The sequence below is a fragment of the Pleurodeles waltl genome, chromosome 3_1 (genome assembly GCF_031143425.1).
Source record: "Pleurodeles waltl isolate 20211129_DDA chromosome 3_1, aPleWal1.hap1.20221129, whole genome shotgun sequence".
In the NCBI taxonomy this organism is placed as follows: domain Eukaryota; kingdom Metazoa; phylum Chordata; class Amphibia; order Caudata; family Salamandridae; genus Pleurodeles; species Pleurodeles waltl.
The window spans coordinates 154,748,340-154,768,114 of NC_090440.1; the positions used below are offsets into that span (position 1 = coordinate 154,748,340).

The window sequence follows — 19,775 nt, forward strand, 5'->3', positions numbered from 1 at the left end:
ACCTCCACCCAGTACAGGTTTTGTTCCTGGCCACAGAGTGACAAAGGAACTCTCCCCATGTGGCCAGAAACATGTCTGGTGTGTGGCAGCCCACACTGGAAGTCGGGTATGTTTTCAGGGGGCATCTCTAAAATGCCCTCTGGGTGTATTTTTACAGTAAAGTGCACACTGGCATCAGTGTTCATTTATTGTGCTGAGAAGTTTGATACCAAACTTCCCAGTTTTCAGTGTAGCCATTATGGTGCTGTGGAGTTCGTGTTTGACAGACTCCCAGACCATTTACTCTTATGGCTACCCTGCACTTATAAGGTTTTGCTTAGATACTGTAGGGGCATAGTGCTCATACACATATGCCCTCACCTGTGGTATAGTGCACCCTGCCTTAGGGCTGTAAGGCCTGCTAGAGGGGTGACTTACCTATGCCACAAGCAGTGTGAGGTTGGCATGGCACTCTGAGGGGAGTGCCATGTCTTTTTTTCCCCACTAGCACACACAAGCTGGCAATCAATATGTATGTGCTGTGTGAAGGGTCCCTAGGGTTGCATAAGACATGCTGCAGCCCTTAGAGACCTTCCCTGGCATCAGGGCCCTTGGTACCAGGGGTACCAGTTACAAGGGACTTACCTGGGTGCCAGGGTAGTGCCAATTGTGGCGACAAAGGTACAGTTTAGGGAAAGAACACTGGTGCTGGGGCCTGGTTAGCAGGGTCCCATCACACTTTCAAATCATAACTTGGCATCAGCAAAGGCAAAATGTCAGGGGGTAACCATGCCAAGGAGGCATTTCCTTACAGTTATAGTTCAAGTTTGGTCCTTAGGACATACAGGGAGTGCAGAATTATTAGGCAAATTAGTATTTTGACCACATCATCCTCTTTATGCATGTTGTCTTACTCCAAGCTGTATAGGCTCAAAAGCCTACTACCAATTAAGCATATTAGGTGATGTGCATCTCTGTAATGAGAAGGGGTGTGGTCTAATGACATCAACACCCTATATCAGGTGTGCATAATTATTAGGCAACTTCCTTTCCTTTGGCAAAATGGGTCAAAAGAAGGACTTGACAGGCTCAGAAAAATCAAAAATAGTGAGATATCTTGCAGAGGGATGCAGCACTCTTAAAATTGCAAAGCTTCTGAAGCGTGATCATCGAACAATCAAGCGTTTCATTCAAAATAGTCAACAGGGTCGCAAGAAGCGTGTGGAAAAACCAAGGCGCAAAATAACTGCCCATAAACTGAGAAAAGTCAAGCGTGCAGCTGCCACAATGCCACTTGCCACCAGTTTGGCCATATTTCAGAGCTGCAACATCACTGGAGTGCCCAAAAGCACAAGGTGTGCAATACTCAGAGACATGGCCAAGGTAAGAAAGGCTGAAAGACGACCACCACTGAACAAGACACACAAGCTGAAACGTCAAGACTGGGCCAAGAAATATCTCAAGACTGATTTTTCTAAGGTTTTATGGACTGATGAAATGATAGTGAGTCTTGATGGGCCAGATGGATGGGCCCGTGGCTGGATTGGTAAAGGGCAGAGAGCTCCAGTCCGACTCAGACGCCAGCAAGGTGGAGGTGGAGTACTGGTTTGGGCTGGTATCATCAAAGATGAGCTTGTGGGGCCTTTTCGGGTTGAGGATGGAGTCAAGCTCAACTCCCAGTCCTACTGCCAGTTCCTGGAAGACACCTTCTTCAAGCAGTGGTACAGGAAGATGTCTGCATCCTTCAAGAAAAACATGATTATCATGCAGGACAATGCTCCATCACACGCGTCCAAGTACTCCACAGCGTGGCTGGCAAGAAAGGGTATAAAAGAAGGAAATCTAATGACATGGCCTCCTTGTTCACCTGATCTGAACCCCATTGAGAACCTGTGGTCCATCATCAAATGTGAGATTTACAAGGAGGGAAAACAGTACACCTCTCTGAACAGTGTCTGGGAGGCTGTGGTTGCTGCTGCACGCAATGTTGATGGTGAACAGATCAAAACACTGACAGAATCCATGGATGGCAGGCTTTTGAGTGTCCTTGCAAAGAAAGGTGGCTATATTGGTCACTGATTTGTTTTTGTTTTGTTTTTGAATGTCAGAAATGTATATTTGTGAATGTTGAGATGTTATATTGGTTTCACTTGTAATAATAAATAATTGAAATGGGTATATATTTGTTTTTTGTTAAGTTGCCTAATAATTATGCACAGTAATAGTCACCTGCACACACAGATATCCCCCTAACATAGCTAAAACTAAAAACAAACTAAAAACTACTTCCAAAAATATTCAGCTTTGATATTAATGAGTTTTTTGGGTTCATTGAGAACATGGTTGTTGTTCAATAATACAATTAATCCTCAAAAATACAACTTGCCTAATAATTCTGCACTCCCTGTAGATAGGCTATTAAACTGACCTTTTCATTGCCATTATAGCCTAAGATAGTGGTATATATACTGCTTTATTAAGTTACCAGGGACTCCCATCTCGACGATGGGGAATGATTCAAGCATGTGAATCTATGAAAGATATCAATACTGAAGAAGTGCAGTTACAGGTAAGTAACTTATTTTCTTATACACCAAACAATGGGACTCTACTATTCATGAGAAACAACCTAATGGATACATTTATGTTAGAGGAAAATAAATGATTTATCACGTTTACATGACTGCAAATACGAAGTCTTCAGGCCAATTATGCTAACACAAGAAATATAATACATTAATATTGTTATGAATAAGACACTTATAATATGCAAATGTATAAGTTCATCATTAATAATATAATCATCTGAGTATGCAAAAACATGTAATAATTCCAATCTTTGTTAAAGCATCACATTAAGTATGACAAAGAAGTACATTTATTTTTCTGCACACATAGCTTTATACTAATAAATAACATTAAACATTAAAAATCAAATTTGTTTCACTAACAACAGTTACTCTAATGATTAAAATATATTTCGACATTGTTTTAATCTTTTAGCACATCATCAGTTCTGTTAGACACAATGTTCCCCACAGTAATAAATGTGAGCACTTTTAAAATACGTGTCAATGCAGCCTTTTCTCTATGTTCGGCTTTTAAACGTGAATATAAATGTCACCAAATGCTTACTTCTGATGGATACAACTACCTGTGGATTCCTCACCTAATGAATACTCCCATGGCGCCAGCATTCGACGGAAATCTTCTTCCTAGTCTCTGCACGTCGACGAGGACGTCACTCTAGCCCACGCGACGCCGTCTGACGTCATACAGGCAATAAGAGGTCCTCGACGACGTGCCGACGTCAGTTCCTTTTTTTCCGTGCATTCGAAACGGTTATCTTCGAGGGAGCAACTGTTACTTTCGTGGTTACAGTGTATTTTTTGCTGCGTAGTCCTTCGCTGCAGTAATAATGTCGCAGAGAAAGTCGGGTTTTAAGCCTTGTCGTGAGTGTGGGGGCAAGATGTCAGTTACGGATCCTCACTCCGACTGTCTTTGGTGTTTAAGCTCCGACCACGACGTCTCGACTTGCGATTCATGTCAGCACATGAATCCAAAGGCCCTCAAGGAACGTGAGGCGAAGTTGTTTATGGCGAAGTCGAAGAAAGAAAAACATCATAAGAAGTCTTCTTCGCCAAGGCATCGGCGTCATCGAGACTCCCGGCGCCGTAAAGAATCACGGCGCCATTCGAGCAAGGAGACCCGTTCCAGGTCTTCGGATCGGCGCCGGAGGACTTGGGAGGTCAGTCCCACGGTCACGCCGCATCCATCGACGCCGTTGCCCTCTCCGGCGTCACCGACTTCACCTGGACAGGCGTCGGTGATTGAAGTGGTGCAGCCTCTGGTGTTGTCCCCGGCGTTGCAGACGTCGAGGCCGGCGTCGGGGTCGCCTTCGATACAGGCACCCCAGTATCCGGCTTTTCCCACCCCTGGAGCCGATAGTACCGCATTCCTAAATGCGATGTATACCATCTTCCAACAGATGGCTCCAGGGGGTGCTCCGGCTGGCCCTTTGGCCTTTTCATTGGGTGATCCTGCGCCTCTACGGCCGGCACCCTTTATGCCCTTTCTCCCTTTTGGGAACGTGGGCTCGGCGCCGGTGTCGGCGCCGGTGGCCGCTCCGGTGGCTTCGGAGGGATTGGCCCCGGAGATTTCCATCCCGTCGACGTCGGGATTTCGTCCTGTGACTCCGGTGGGTCCATCCACTCCGAGTGCTCTTTCATCGGCGCCGAAGTTACCTGTGGCGCCGGACGCGGCGTCGGTGGCTTCTGAAGATCGGCGCCGATCTTCGGCTTCGGCAGAGGCATTGTCGACTCCGCGTATCGAGCAGAGGCTTCATTCGAGGAGACGTGCTCTCCGTTTATTAGAGGAGCAGGAGTACCAACGAGTCCTGGAAGAAGGAGAACTAGAGGACTCGGTTGATGGACTGCATGGTCTAGATACAGCCAGTGGGCTGGACACTTCCCCTGAGTGGGATCTTTCGTCTCCAGGGGATAAACGGAGGAGGCTGCTTCCTTTCACGCAGTGGTACGGAAGGCAGCTAGTTTTCTGGACCTGCCTTTGCCGGTGGCAGAGACAAAACAGAACCTTCTGACAGAGGTGCTTCATCCGGCCTCAGCTGCGGCAGAGCCTCTATTGCCCTTTAATGACGCTTTGCTGGATCCGGTGCTAGAGGTGTGGAAGAGACCAGTATCTTCCCCAGCGGTTCATAGAGCCGTAGCCAGGAGGTATCGAGCTGCACCAACTGACCCTGGCTTTCTTTCTAGGCACCCTACACCGGAGAGCTTGGTGGTGCAGGCCTCCTGTTCATCCAAATCAGCGCCTGGTTCTTTCCCGACGGAAGACTCGAAGAAACTGGATGCGCAGTCCAAGAAAATCTTTTCGTCCTGCAGTCTGGCGTTGAAGGCCACCAACGCAACTTGTATCCTGGGGAGATATGTTCATGCTCTTATGGATGACATTTCCTCATCATTTACGGAGCTTCCCCAGGGTCTTTTGGATGTTGTTTCAGATGCCCAGGCTGCTGCGACCCAGATTATTCAGGCTGGGCTGGATACGACCGACTCGGTGGCCAGAGCAATGGGCACGACTGTGGTGGCAAGGAGACAGGCCTGGCTCCGTAATTCGGGGTTTTCTGCAGATGTGCAGTCAACCCTATTGGATCTCCCTTTTGATGGGGACAAGCTGTTTGGCGCCAAGGCAGATTCAGCCTTGGAACGTTTTAAGGAGAGCAGGGCCACAGCCAAATCGCTAGGACTCCAAGCTCCTTCTTCCTCTGCCTCTTCCAGGATTTTCAGGAGGTTTCGGGGATTTGGGCGTGGCTCTTCCTCCTCTTCCTTTCGGGGGAGATTCCAGCAACCTGCCTCTTCCCATCCCTATAGATCTTTTAGAGGGAGAGGGAGGGCCCGCACCAGAGGAGCCTCTCAGCAGCACTCTGCCTCTTCCTCGTCCTCTGGAGGGGTGCAGCAGGGAAAGCATCCTTAGGCTTCCACCATTTCCCACTCACTCCTCTCCTGTAGGGGGAAGATTACAGCATTTTCTCCGCAAGTGGAAGACTATTACAACGGACACTTGGGTTCTCAGTATTGTGGGAAAAGGCTACACCCTTCCCTTTCGGGAGTTCCCGCCCCGCCCATCTTATTGTTCAGAAGAACACCTCCTGTTGCTAGAACAGGAGGTACAAGTCCTCCTTTCAAAGGGCGCGGTAGAGTTGGTCCCAGAGCAGGAAAGGGGTCGAGGTTGTTACTCAAGGTATTTCCTGATTCCCAAGAAGGATGGTCGGTTGAGACCAATCCTGGACCTGAGGATCTTGAATTGGTTCCTCAAACAGGAAAAGTTCAAGATGCTGACCCTAGCTCAGGTGCTTTGGGCGTTGAACAAGGAAGATTGGATGGTGTCTGTCGACTTGCAGGATGCTTACTTTCATATCCCGATACTCAAGTCACACAGGAAGTATCTCCGGTTTATGGTGGGATCGCAGCACTATCAGTTTGCGGTCCTTCCGTTTGGTCTTACTTCAGCACCTCGAGTCTTCACGAAGGTGATGTCGGTGGTTGCGGCAGAGCTCAGAAGGAAGGGGATAGCAGTATTCCCTTACTTGGACGACTGGTTGATCAAAGCCAAGTCGCCGGAGCTTGTGTCGCATCATCTGCAGTCAACGACTCAGTTGTTGTTCGACCTGGGTTTTTCGGTGAACAAGCCCAAATCTCACCTGGAGCCCTCTCAGCGCCTCCTGTTCATAGGGGCAGTACTGGATACAACATTGAGTCGAGCCTTTCCTCCGCCTCAGCGGATTCAAGATATTCAGGAATTGGTTCCAATGTTTCGAAATGGAGCGGTAGTTCCAGTCCTCAAGGTCCTTCGTCTGCTCGGTCTGTTTGCCTCCTGCATTCTGTTGGTCACGCATGCTCGCTGGCACATGAGGGCTCTTCAGTGGTGCCTCCGAAGGCAGTGGTCTCAACACAAAGGAGATCTAGAAGGTGCTGTCAAGATCTCCAGAGATGCTGCTGTGGACTTGAAGTGGTGGATTGCGAGCAACAATCTTTCACAAGGAAAGCCGTTCGCGCAGTCGCCACCAGTGGCCACGGTCATAACGGATGCTTCCACTCTAGGGTGGGGAGCTCATCTGGGGGATCTGGAGATCAAAGGCCTTTGGTCTCCAGAGGAGCAGATGTTTCATATCAATCTGTTAGAGTTACGGGCTGTACGTCTGGCTCTCAAGGCCTTCCTCCCTTCCCTTCGTGGTCAGTCGGTACAGGTCCTGACGGACAATACTACCACGATGTGGTACATAAACAAACAGGGAGGAGTAGGGTCGTACCTTCTCTGCAGAGAAGCTCTTCGACTATGGTCTTGGGCAAAGGACCATCAGATTTGCTTGGTAGCAAATCATCTGGCCGGGGTCTTGAATGTACGTGCGGACAGTCTCAGTCGCCAATTCTCGGCCGACCACGAGTGGCGTCTCCATCCAGATCAAGTCCGTTTAATCTTCCAGATGTGGGGGTTTCCTCGGATAGATCTGTTTGCCACTCGGGAGAACGCGCATTGTCCGTTATTCTGCAGCCTCCAGTATCCGATGCAGGGAGCGTTAGGGGACGCGTTTCAAATAACCTGGTGCGGCCAGTTGCTTTACGCGTTTCCTCCCATACCCTTGATTCCTCGAGTATTGAGGAAGATTCGCCAAGACCGGGCGCTAGTCATCTTAATAGCTCCGGATTGGCCAACGAGGGTGTGGTACTCCGACCTTCTCCAACTCTCAATGTGCCCTCCGCTCCGTCTCCCTTTCAGGGCAGACCTCCTCTCGCAGTCGCAGGGGCAGGTTTTACACCCCAACCTCCAGAGTCTGCACCTACATGCCTGGAGATTGAACGGGGCAACCTGAGTTCCTTCTCTCTCCCGCCTGATGTAGTGGATGTTATATTAGCGGCCAGGCGACACTCCACTAAATCTATCTACGCTAATAGGTGGTCTAAATTTGTTGCGTGGTGTGGAGAGAGGCAGATTGATCCCTTACATGCTCATCTATCGGACGTCTTGTCTTTTGCTCTCTCTCTAGCGCAGAAAGGTTGTGCAGTGGCTACCATTAAGGGTTATTTGTCGGCCTTGTCAGCCTTCATTTGTCTTCCAGACCAACCATCGTTATTTAAATCCCCTATTGTTATCAGATTCTTGAAAGGTCTTCTAAATAAATATCCTCCAAAACCATTCGTTATGCCGCAATGGGATTTGTCCTTGGTCCTGACTTTCCTTATGGGGTCCCCTTTTGAGCCTATGCATTCTTGCCCCTTAAGGTATTTGGTTATAAAAACAGTTTTCCTGGTAGCGATAACATCTGCAAGGAGAGTGAGTGAGTTGCAGGCCTTATCGGTAAAGCCCCCTTATACAACTTTTTATGGGGATAAGGTGGTGTTGAGGACCAAGGCTGCTTTCCTCCCGAAGGTTGTTTCACCCTTCCATTTGGCTCAGACAATTACTTTGTCCACGTTCTATCCTCCGCCTCATCCTTCTAAAGAGGAAGAAAGACTGCACCGTCTGGACCCAAAGAGGGCGTTGAGCTTCTTTATTGATAGAACAAAGGATTTCAGGCTGGAGGATCAGCTGTTCATCGGGTACCTGGGCAAGAGGAGAGGAAAGGCAGTCCACAAGAGAACACTCTCCAGGTGGGTGGTTCTTTGCATTAAAATCTGTTACTCTTTGGCAAAGAAGGACCCTCCTGAGGGCATTAGAGCTCATTCCACCAGAGCTAAGTCGGCCACTTCGGCCTTGGCCAGGGGTGTTCCTGTGGTTGACATCTGCAAGGCCGCAACTTGGTCGTCCCTTCACACTTTTGCGAAACATTACTGTTTGGACTCTGAGGTCAGAAGGGACGGCCATTTTGCACGGTCAGTGCTGCAGGATTTCTTGGTTTGACCATTTAGGCACCCGCCACCGGGCGTGGTACTGCTTTGGGACTCTATTCATTAGGTGAGGAATCCACAGGTAGTTGTATCCATCAGAAGAACGAGTTACTTACCTTCGGTAACGACTTTTCTGGTGGATACATTAGCTACCTGTGGATTCCTCACGGTCCCACCCGCCTCCCCGTTGCCTTTCTGGTCTTACCAAGTAATCCTTGAGTGCGCTCCTCTTGGTCTTCAAGGTTGCAATAGACGTTGTATATATGGATACGTGTGTATATTATCTGTATATATATATATATATGTATATATCTTTGTGTACATACATGATTTGCATATATTTGTTCGTTATATTAAATTTACAGCTATTCATTGCAATATTGTGTATTTTACAAGGTTATGGGATGTTGCCTTGCTCTTTCATTGCATTGGGTGGTTGTTCTCAAGCACGTAAAAAATGTTGGTACTGACGTCGGCACGTCGTCGAGGACCTCTTATTGCCTGTATGACGTCAGACGGCGTCGCGTGGGCTAGAGTGACGTCCTCGTCGACGTGCAGAGACTAGGAAGAAGATTTCCGTCGAATGCTGGCGCCATGGGAGTATTCATTAGGTGAGGAATCCACAGGTAGCTAATGTATCCACCAGAAAAGTCGTTACCGAAGGTAAGTAACTCGTTCGTCTGGGTTACTGAAAACATTCCTAAATTTTACGCTTTAAAACAGGCCAGATGGCTACATTCATTTTTTCATTCACTTTGTTTTGTAATCATTAAGAAAGTTAAGTGGATTTAGTTTTTTTTTTTTTTAATAAGAGGGTTTCAGAGTCTGGCATGGACGAGGGAGAATGTACTTAGCTTATGAATTACCTGTGATTGCTAGAGAACCGTTGTTGCAGGTAATACATTTTTTTCAATTATATTCTCATATATAGTGTTCGTTATACTTAAATGCATAAATTTACTTTCAGGCTTTCCAGAGCCAGAGCTGACCTGGTATAAAGATGATGAAGAAATGGATCGATACTGTGGCTTACCAAAGTATGAGATTTTACGTAATGGAAAGCGTCACACCTTACAGCTCTACAAGTGAGGAAAAAATGTTCTTGTTGCTTTTCTTTATAATAGAGTTGAAAGCTGTCCAGTAGAAATGCAAAGCCATTCTCTGCTGATATTTTCGCATAGGCTACACTTCAGTCATATATATAGCATCTACCCTTCAACCAGTATTAAATGCTTACGCATCCTATCTCTAACTTTTTTCTCTTCAGATATACTCCTTATGCAGATACTGGAACAAAACATGCCAACTCAAGTCCTCACTCATGACAAAAATACTCCTCATATAGCCACATGATAGACACACTCTTCTACATATAACTCCAGTATAGTATGGAGATCCCTGTCCACAATGCACTTAAAAACATCGGCATGGGTATGAGATGGTATATCAATGCAACAACAAGGAAATAGAGCACAGTAACATCATTTACACAACGTACTGGATGTCAGTTGCTAATTTTAGCCTTTGATAGTCTATTTAGTTTTCCTTGGCCAATTCTAAGACTGAAGGCCCACCGTCTCTAAACTGTACCCCATTGTTTGTTACAGATCATTTAGTTTACTAGTTGCCATTTGTGGTCACCGTTTGGGCACCCTGCGGGACAAGCCGTACTTGCATTGTGGAAGCGCCAGCCCTGTCCTCACTACTATTCAATGTTAATTGTAACAAAATCAGTGAAGGTCCTGTTACTAAAAATACAGTAAATAAATGTACTACAATATCAAAACAACTCCCACCTTTAATTACCATCACTAGACTTTCATTGATCAATTTTAAGAATTCAACGCACTTTTAATCATCAGGTGTCAGACTCGATTCAGAACCTTTTGGTGAAAAGTACCTGTGTGCACCAGAAGGTAGACTTGTTCAGCTTTGCATGGCATTGTTGGTGTAGTCTGCGCTGGAAGTAATGTGTCTGGTGCCTATTTAGGTGCCACCCCAACGCATTGACATCAGTTCTTTTCTTTTTTGCAACAATCAGTGTAGATCCAGAGAAGGGCTATCCCCAGTCACTTTTTGACTTACTTTTTTCAATCTTTTCTCAAATACTTTTTTGTCTCCTGGTGTGCAGGATGCCCACCAGGAAGGCACTGCCTGTCACAGACAGATATTGGTGATGGACCCTTATTTAGTTTACCTCTGGTGTCTTCTTGACCGAGACCACAATGCCAAGACATGCAAGGACTGCCGTACCATGCACCCTAAGGTGCTGAGGGAGCTCCTCGCCCCCACTGCCAATTGACTAAAAAACCTTCCAGTTCTCAGTTGCAAGGAAGGTCCTGAGATCATTTGTGAAGTCATACCCGGCAATCATCATCCCACTCCAAGTGTTTGGAGAAGTTCCACAAGAAGAAAAAGAAGCAAAAGAGGTCTTCAAGTTCACCGCAAAAGTTTTTGGACAAGTCATGGGGCAACAGCACTCAAGGACTAACTCTGTGATAGAGCCTGCACCTGGGCTGTCTCTGCACGTCCTTGTATTTCAGGGAGCCGAAGCTACCCCTACCACACTTAAACATTTTTACAAGGCCATGAACCTCTTTCTTGAGTGGCACGACGCCTCTGGAGCACTCTTGGGCCCCCACCAGTCCGGGAGGGACCCCTAGTGGTCTTCCACCGCTGGGTTCACCCTTGGTGCCAGTTGGGCCCCAAGGATCTATAGACTGATCCGGAGCGGTGTCAGTCAACTGCCCTCGACGTTCCCCAGTGCTCTCTGCAGTGCCACCGCCCTCATCATTCCCGACTCCAGTACTGAGCTGGACAGCCGTCATCCAGCATCAGGGCCAACCAGGGACAGACACCCCCATGTGGAAGCCAGTGCCTTATTCATATGGAAAGCCTGGATTGTGTGATGATTGAGAGCGGTCTGCGGACCTTATGGATATCAGACATTAAATGATTCTGAGGACAACAGGTATGAGGATCTGGCAGAGGCCAGTGGACTGAACACCTCCCCAGGCACTGGCCTTTTCTATTCCCCTACTGCTGCGGAAGAGGAGAGTGCCTCGTTTGCAGTGGTAGTGCCGAGGGTGGCCAGGCACTGGGGGACCCACAAATTGGGCCAGCTTGTATTGCCAGTACAACCGTTTTAATTCTTACTTGCCAATAACATGGGCTGCCTCCGGTTTCTCCCACAATGAACCACTTCCCAGTTCCATTCATAGATCTTTAACAAACCTTAGCCACAGGGTGTTACCAAAGACAGGGATGCCTAGCACCTCTTTGAGTCCGACACAATATGAATGAAGCTCTGGAGAGGCCCCAAGAGAACGCCAATGAAGGATTGGCCTAATCCCCCACCCCCCTGTCGTAATAGGCTTGAGGTCCAGGTCCAATCTAAGCAGGAGAAGGGAAGAACTGCCTGGGAGCCCTAACTGCGAACAAAGAAAATGGTTCTCGGTTACTAATAATTTAGGCAGATCTTTAGTACCCCACAGTTCAGCCCCATAGAGGGTTATACCCAAAGCTTGTGATTTATAGAGTTGCAGATCAGGAGTAACAGGTCATTCTCTTCCAGGGGATCCTCATCAATAGTCATAAACATTGAATATTCCCGCCCTTGTGCAGGGACCCCGGAGCATACATAAAATACACACATGTAAAAGTATGAAATATGCACGAAAAATATATATATAGCATTTTTAGTAGACAGTTTTCATACCAAACTCATGTATACGTGTGTACAACAGGAATGCAGACTATATTCATAAAATGCTTTATTTCTATTGAGTTTTTTTTTTTTTTTTAAATAGTCCCTTTGAAAATTACAATAAGAGAAAAAACTTTCCAAAGCCCCAAAGCTGGGCCCAGGGAAAGAAGCAGTAGCAACATCAGTGAAAAAAGAGAAAAAACTACATTGAAAACAATGGAGAATTATTAGCCAATAGGCTGCATGCAGGTTAACACAGGAGAACCATAACATTCTGGCACCGTGCCTTTAAGACCCTGAGCACCTCCAGTATCCCACCATGCCTCAGGGGTGAAGGATAGGGGACAGTTGGTTCACAGTTAGGTCAGTTCTTTTTTCCGGCTTCTTCTGAGAGGATCCTGGAGCATTGAGCTCTCAGTTTTTCTCAGGAAAATATTTTAAAACTGCGTTTTTTCTACCTTCGCTCGACATTTCACACTTTTGTCTGAGTCAAGGGATTTTTTCCTGACTGGAAAATGCCTTCTCTTTTTGTGAAGTTCCCTTCCTGTGGGAAGAAGAAGGCCCAGTCTGGTCCACACTCTCTCTGCATTGTGTGTTTACCTCAGAGTCACTGCCCTGACACTTGCAGACACTGCAAGAACATGTCAAAAAGAACTCTGAAGGACAGGGAGAAGATCAGACTTCATGGTCTTCATGAGAGACAGAAGACATCATCCTCTTCGCTTCCCAGGCAGCCAACAAGCCATTCTCAGGAGAGACAGGCTAGATCGACGTCAGCCGGTAGGAAGGTGCCTGTTTGTTCCCCGTCTACGTCATCGCTGCCACGTCACATCGTCATAGATCGGCGTCAACGGCGACCCGACCGACGTCGAGGGATATGACATCAAAGGTACAGAGCCATCATAAGGGCAGATCTCCGTCGATGGCAACCCACCGATCAACGTCGAGCCAGCACCGGCGTGCTCATTCGCCGTCGAAGGCCTCACACCCCTCGAAGGCATGGAAGACGACGTCGAGATCCCCTCAACGGCGAGAGCAAAGACATCCGCCGTCGGCGGCCCATCATTTGACGGCGAGGCACACGACGTCGAGCAGGTCCCGGTCAAGGGACCACCGGTCACCGTCGAGGCACTGGACGTCGAGACCACAGCAGTCCGTGGTACTCCCTTCGACGTCGTTGCAACTTTCGACATCGACACAAGTGTTGCCTATCTCACAAGGAGAAGAGTGTCGGCTACCGCCGGCTGATAAGAACACTCCAGCAAGTCCAGTGGTCTCCATAAGGAGTGGTTCGTCTGGGCGGTCGAGAGTCGCATCGTCTGGGCACATCTCGCCCATCAACTTATCGCCAAGGTGGTTGGAGAGTCTTAATAAAACGACTGCTTCTCCAGACTCGCAGTACTCGAGAATGTACTCACCTTCGGCTTCTCTTCCGAGGACACCATCGCCAACAGCGCGGACAGAATGGGCTCGGTCTGCGTCTCGCCAGCCTGCCACTAGGCCTCGGCGCGCTGCTACAAGATCTCGGAGCAGGTCACGCTCCCAGAGAAGATCAAGATCACGCCGTCACAGAAGGTCTCCTTCTTGGTCCACATCGTCGGGGTCTTCAGTAAGAGGGTACTCCCCAACTCTAACGGATTCTCCACCAGCTAGAGTTTCCCCGGTGGACGACATCACAACTTTTAACGAGGTGCTTCTCAGGGGAACACAGAAGCTGAATATTGAGGTCCCTGAGCCTTCAACCTCCTCATCCGTAATCTTTGAAACCCTGCAACACAGGGCGGTTTCAAAGAAATTGTTACCGCTGGTGCCTGGTCTTCTACAACCAACCATGAAGACCTTTTTAGCACCAGCCAACCTCCGATCAGCTCCTGCTAGGATCTTAAAGAAATACAAGGCACCTGATCAAGATCCTTTGTTTCTCAGGACTGAGCCACCGCCAGACCCAGTCATATTGGCCGCAGCCCGGAAGACGCACTCAGTGGCATCATCCTCCACGGTTCCACCGGACAAGGAGAGTAGACACCTGGACTCTCTGGAGAGGAAGATGTGTGGCACGGCGGTTTCCATGATGAAGGTCTCCAGCGCCTCCACCCTCCTAGGCAGATACGATCGGTCACTCTGGGACTCACTGAGCAGGTTTACAGAAAAGCTGCCTAGAGAGGACAGGTAGGATTTTCAGGAGATCCTTCAGGAGGGAAGTCTGGTCTCCAATCAGGTCATCAGTGCGGCAGCAGATGGTGCAGACTTAGCAGCACATGGTTACGCGCATGGGGTTTGTGCGAGAAGGTCTTCCTGGCTAAGACTCACAGGATTGAAGCAGGAAGCGCAGCAGCGTATCCTAAATCTTCAGTTTAACGGAAACTCGCTTTTCGGAACCCAGACAGATGAGGAGAAGGCACGTATGAAGGCGGAGGTGGACACCATGAGGGCAGTGGGCCTCGAGAGAAGGAAGGACTTCAGGCGAAGATATAGGCCTTACGACAGACGCCCATTCCAACAGAGGGTTCAAACCCCTCATTGGTCCCAGAGTCCACAGAAGAAACAAGGGCGTCTGCTCTCCCAGTCTCGTAAAGCCACAAGAGACAGAGGGTCAAGCAGACCTCAGCAGTCTACCCCCAAAGCTCCTGCAAAACAATGAGGATTCGCTTCCCTTAATACCGTGCACCACTCCGGTTGGAGGAAGTATCACAGCGTTCATTCACGAGTGGCGTGGAATAACAAAAGACAAATGGGCGCTGAACATTGTAGAGAAGGGGTACTCTCTTCTTTTCTGGCAACCTCCTCTTCACTTGCCACCAACCAAATGCAATCCGGCTCACATGAGCTTATTACGCAAAGAGGCTTATACTCTGTTACAGAAAAAAGCAATAGAAAAGGTTCCAGTCTCACACAGAGGGAAAGGAGTGTACTCCCGCTATTTTCTAGTAACAAAGAAGGGTCAGGAAGGAGTTTTCAGACCGATCCTAGACTTGAGGCTGCTGAACAAGTACATAAAGAAGCAAAAGTTCAGGATGCTGGCTCTCCACCAGATTTTCCCTCAACTGCATTGAGGAGACTGGATGTGCTCCACAGATCTGCAAGATGCGTATTTTCATATCCCGATCATTCCCAAACATCGGAAATTTCTACGATTTCTGATAGCCTCCCAACACTATCAGTTCAAGGTGCTTCCTTTCGGCCTAAAATCTGCCTCTCGCGTTTTCTCCAAATGTGTAGCAACGGTAGCGGCGCATTTAAGGAAGCAGAAAATCTTCATTTATCCATACCTAGACGACTGGCTACTGACAGCCTCCTTTCCGGAGCAGGCGAAAAACCATCTGGACATTGTGCTCAGTGTTTTCCGATCTCTAGTGCTACAAGTCAAATACCAAAAGTCCACCCTCATCCCAACACAAACCCTCCACTACCTGGGAGCAATACTGAATACAGAGCTCGAAAGAGTGTATCCTTCGGAGGAACGACTGTTATCAATAAGGAGGAAGTGTCAAGACCTTCTGAGTTCCCACGCAGCTACGGACCGTCAGGTGACATCTCTGTTGGGCTCCATTGCCTCTTGCATTTTCATTGTCCCGAACGCCAGATTGCATATGAGGTGTTTTCAAGAGGCTCTGGAGAACAACTGGAACCAGCGCACAGGCCACTGGGAAGACAGAATGCTTCTTCCGATAGGAGCACGACAATCGTTACGATGGTGGATGCACAGACATCATCTGTCAGTAGGAGTTCCTTTTCATCAGCTGATCCCGTCCGACACTCTGGTAACGGATGCGTCGCTTCAGGGCTGGGGAGCTCATCTAGGTTCCCTTCACGCTCAAGGTCTGTGGTCCAACAAAGAAAGAGCGTACCACATCAACCTGCTGGAGCTCAGGGCAGTTCATCTGGCTCTCAAGTCTTTCGCTCCATCGATTCAGGGGAAATCTCTCCTAGTACAAACGGACAATACGACGACAATGTATTATCTGAACAAACAAGGAGGAACGAGATCCCTGCCCCTGTCTTGGGAGTCTCAGGCTATTTGCCATTGGCTCTTAGCGAGGGGAATGTCTCTTACAGCAGTTCACCTCCCAGGGCAGCAAAACGTGGAGGGGGACTTCCTAAGCAGAACCCTCGAGGATGCTCACGATTGGGTTCTTCACGACGAGGTCGTCGAAGACATCTTCGTTCAATGGGGTCGGCCTCAGTTAGATCTCTTCGCAGATGAGGTAAACAAGAAATGGCCAAACTTCGCTTCCAGGTTCTACCGTCCGGGGTCTCGAGGGAATGCCCTGTTGATCGACTGGTCAGGGATACTTCTCTACGCCTTTCCACCGATTCCCCTCATACCAGCTGTGATAAACAAACTCTACAGATCCAGCACCAGAAAGATTCTCATAGCCCTGCAATGGCCTTGTCAGTTCTGGTACACAGATCTCCTCAACCTATCAGAACAACCGCACAGGAGGCTGCCATGCAGACCGGATCTCCTTTGCAGACTGGGAGGCAGGATACTTCATCCCAACCTTCCCTCTCTGAGCTTGATGGCATGGCTCCTGAATTCCTGCAGTATGGGCATCTAGGGCTCTCGCAGGAGTGCATGAACATCTTAAAGGAGTCCAGACGACCTTCCACGCGGCGTTCTTACGCGTTCAAGTGGAAGAGGTTCTACATATGGTGTCGTCAGCAAGGTCAGAATCCTATACTGGCTCAGGAGGAGGTCATACTGTCTTATCTGCTCCATCTGGCGAAATCGGGTCTGCAAGTGTCATCTATTAAGGTACATTTATCTGCCATTACAGCCTATCGTAAGTCACCTTCTCAGGAATCCTTTTTTACAAGACCAGTAGTCAAGGATTTCTTAGAAGGTTTGAAGAAGGTTTTTCCACCCATTCGAAAACCCTCTCCTCCATGGGAACTAAACATAGTATTATCTAGACTCATGGGCCCTCCTTTCGCACCTATCCACAAAGCTTCTTTGCAACACCTTACGTAGAAGGCAGCTTTCCTCGTAGCCATTACTTCAGCGAGGAGGGTCAGTGAAATTCAGGCTTTGTCCTCCAAGGAACCGTACATGGTTTTCCATGAAAATAGAGTGGTTCTGCAAACTCAGCCATCATTCTTACCGAAGGTGGTGTCGGATTTTCACATTAATCAGACTATTTCACTACCAACTTTTTTCCCCAATCCGGATACTCCGGCAGAAAAAGCTTTACACTGTCTGGATTTGAAAAGAGTGCTAAAATTTTACTTGGAGAAGACCAAATTGATTAGACGATCTCCCCACCTATTTGTAAATTAGGGTCATATGAGAACAGGCGATGCAGCCTTGAAACTAACAATATCTAGATGGATAGTTTCATGTATTGTTGCTGCATATCATTTGGCTAGCAAACAGTTATTAGCTAGGCCTAAGGCTCATTCGACAAAAGGAAAAGCGGCTACTGCTGCCCTCCTTAATAAGTTTCCAATCTCTGAAATCTGTAAGGCTGCTACATGGAAGTCTGTACATACATTTACTAGGCATTACTGTTTGGACTCAGATGCCAGAGCGGACTCTCAAGTTGGGCAAGTGTCTCTGAGAAATTTGTTTGCATAGTGTATATCTTTTCCTGCACTTTTGTTGGACAGTCCGCAGAGTTAAGGGATGGGCTTGCTAATCTATTCAATGTTTATGACTATTGATGAGGATCCCCTGGAAGAGAAGGATAAGTTACTTACCTGTAAATCCTAGTTATCTTCCAGGGGTATCCTCATCAAAGTCATAAACAACCCACCGTCCTCACCGGACGCAAGTCTCCTAGAAGTGCAGGACAGACTATCTCTGTAATTTGTTGGATACGTTGTCACGTAAAAAAGAACTGACCTAACTGTGAACCAACTGTCACCTCTCCTTTACCCCTGGGGTATGGTGGGATACTGGAGGTGCTCAGGTTCTTAAAGGCACGGTGCCAGAATTTTATGGTTCTCCTGTGTTAACCTGCATGCAGCCTATTGGCTAATAATGCTCCATTGTTTTCAATGTAGTTTTTTCTCTTTTTTCACTGATGTTGCTTCTGCTTCTTTCCCTGGGCCCAAGCTTTGGGGCTTTGGAAAGTTTTTTCTCTTATTGTAATTTTGAAAGGGACTGTTTACAAAAAAAAAAAAAAAAAACACTCAATAGAAATAAAGCATTTTAGCCTGTTTATGAATATAGTCTGCATTCCTGTTGTACACACGTATACATGAGTTTGGTATGAAAATTGTCTACTAAAAATGCAATATATATATATTTTTCGTGCATATTTCATACTTTTACATGTGTGTATTTTATGTATGCTCCGGGGTCCCGCACGAGGGCGGGAATATTCAATGTTTATGACTTTGATGAGGATACCCCTGGAAGAGAACTAGGATTTACAGGTAAGTAACTTATCCATATGGAGAATTATGAAATACCCTTAGAAGAGCTCCAATACATTGCATTAGTTTTGACCTCTGCTTTTCTAGGTGGCACCTCCAGTCTTGATCTTCTGTAAGGGTCAACCCCAGATAATCAAACATTCAAACCCGGTCCAAAGGGACACCAACTAGTTTGGTGTTTGGTCTGGATGAGCGACTTAGATTAAGAATCAGAAACGTTGTTTTATTCACATTAATTTCTAAGCTCCCGCTCTGCACAGAAACACTCAAAGTGCTTAAGAATACTTTGTAACTCCTCAGGAGATTTGGAGATCAAAAGAGTGATGTCCACAAATATTAATGCCAGGATCTTAAGGTTGCCCAACCTGAGAGCATCCCCTTCACATTTACTCAAATAAGCCACCAGGTTGTTAACTTAGAGCAATAAAGGGGTGGGTGCTAAGACGCAACCCAGACTGACCCCTCAGGCCAAAGGAAAACAACCTGACAACTCACCACGTGATCCACAAAGCACTTCAGCAAAATTATCACAGTGGAGTCTAATCAAGATGGGCAACAGACTGGTAGGGACACCTATCTTTGCCAAAATATGTCGTAGCCTGGGGCACAGTATGAGGTCGAAGGCAGAACGTAAGTCAACAAAAGCAACGTATAGGCTGCCACCCCCTAATGTCACGGTTTTCCAATAAACTAGCAGAAACCTAAAGACTTGGGGCCTGATTACAACTTTGGAGGAGGTGTTAATCCGTTCCAAATGTGACGGATATACCACCAGCCGTATTACGAGTTCCATAGGATATAATGGACTCGTAATACGGCTGGTGGTATATCCGTCACATTTGGGAAAGATTAACACCTTCCTCTAATGTTGGAATCAGGCCCTTGGTCTGTGGTACTAATACCCTTCCTAAATCCCGCTTGGAGATCAGATAAAATTTCATTCTCTTCCATCCACAAACGCAACCGATCTAGTATTATAGAGCTGAATAGTTTTTGGGAGCAGTCAATTAGACTTATTGGGCTGTAGTTGCAAGGATTAGCAGGGGAGCCTTTTTTTAAAAAGGGGACATTCTGATGGACACAACTACCTGTGGATACCTCACCTTATGAATTCTCCCAATGCGCCAGCATTCAACAGAAATTTTCTCTGCACGTCGACGAGGATGTCATAATTGCCCACCTCCATGTGACTCTGTCTGATGTCATTGTGGCAATAAAAGGTCCTCGCCGGTGTGCTGACGTCAGTTCCCTTTTTTCCGTGCCTTCAAAGCATAACGGTTTTCTCTTAGCTCTTGGGAAAGGCTGCTGTT

At 47.4% G+C, this 19,775-nt stretch overlaps 1 protein-coding gene across 2 annotated transcripts in view; it reads left to right on the forward strand.

Annotated features, from left to right (window-relative positions):
• ALPK3 (alpha kinase 3) overlaps positions 1-19,775 on the forward strand; it is a 996,430-nt gene that overhangs the window by 172,423 nt on the left and 804,232 nt on the right. For both annotated transcript variants that reach the window (XM_069222021.1, XM_069222022.1), the window contains one exon: positions 9,349-9,466. In XM_069222021.1, coding sequence (XP_069078122.1) covers positions 9,349-9,466 — 118 coding nt within the window. The remainder of the gene's footprint in view (positions 1-9,348; positions 9,467-19,775) is intronic.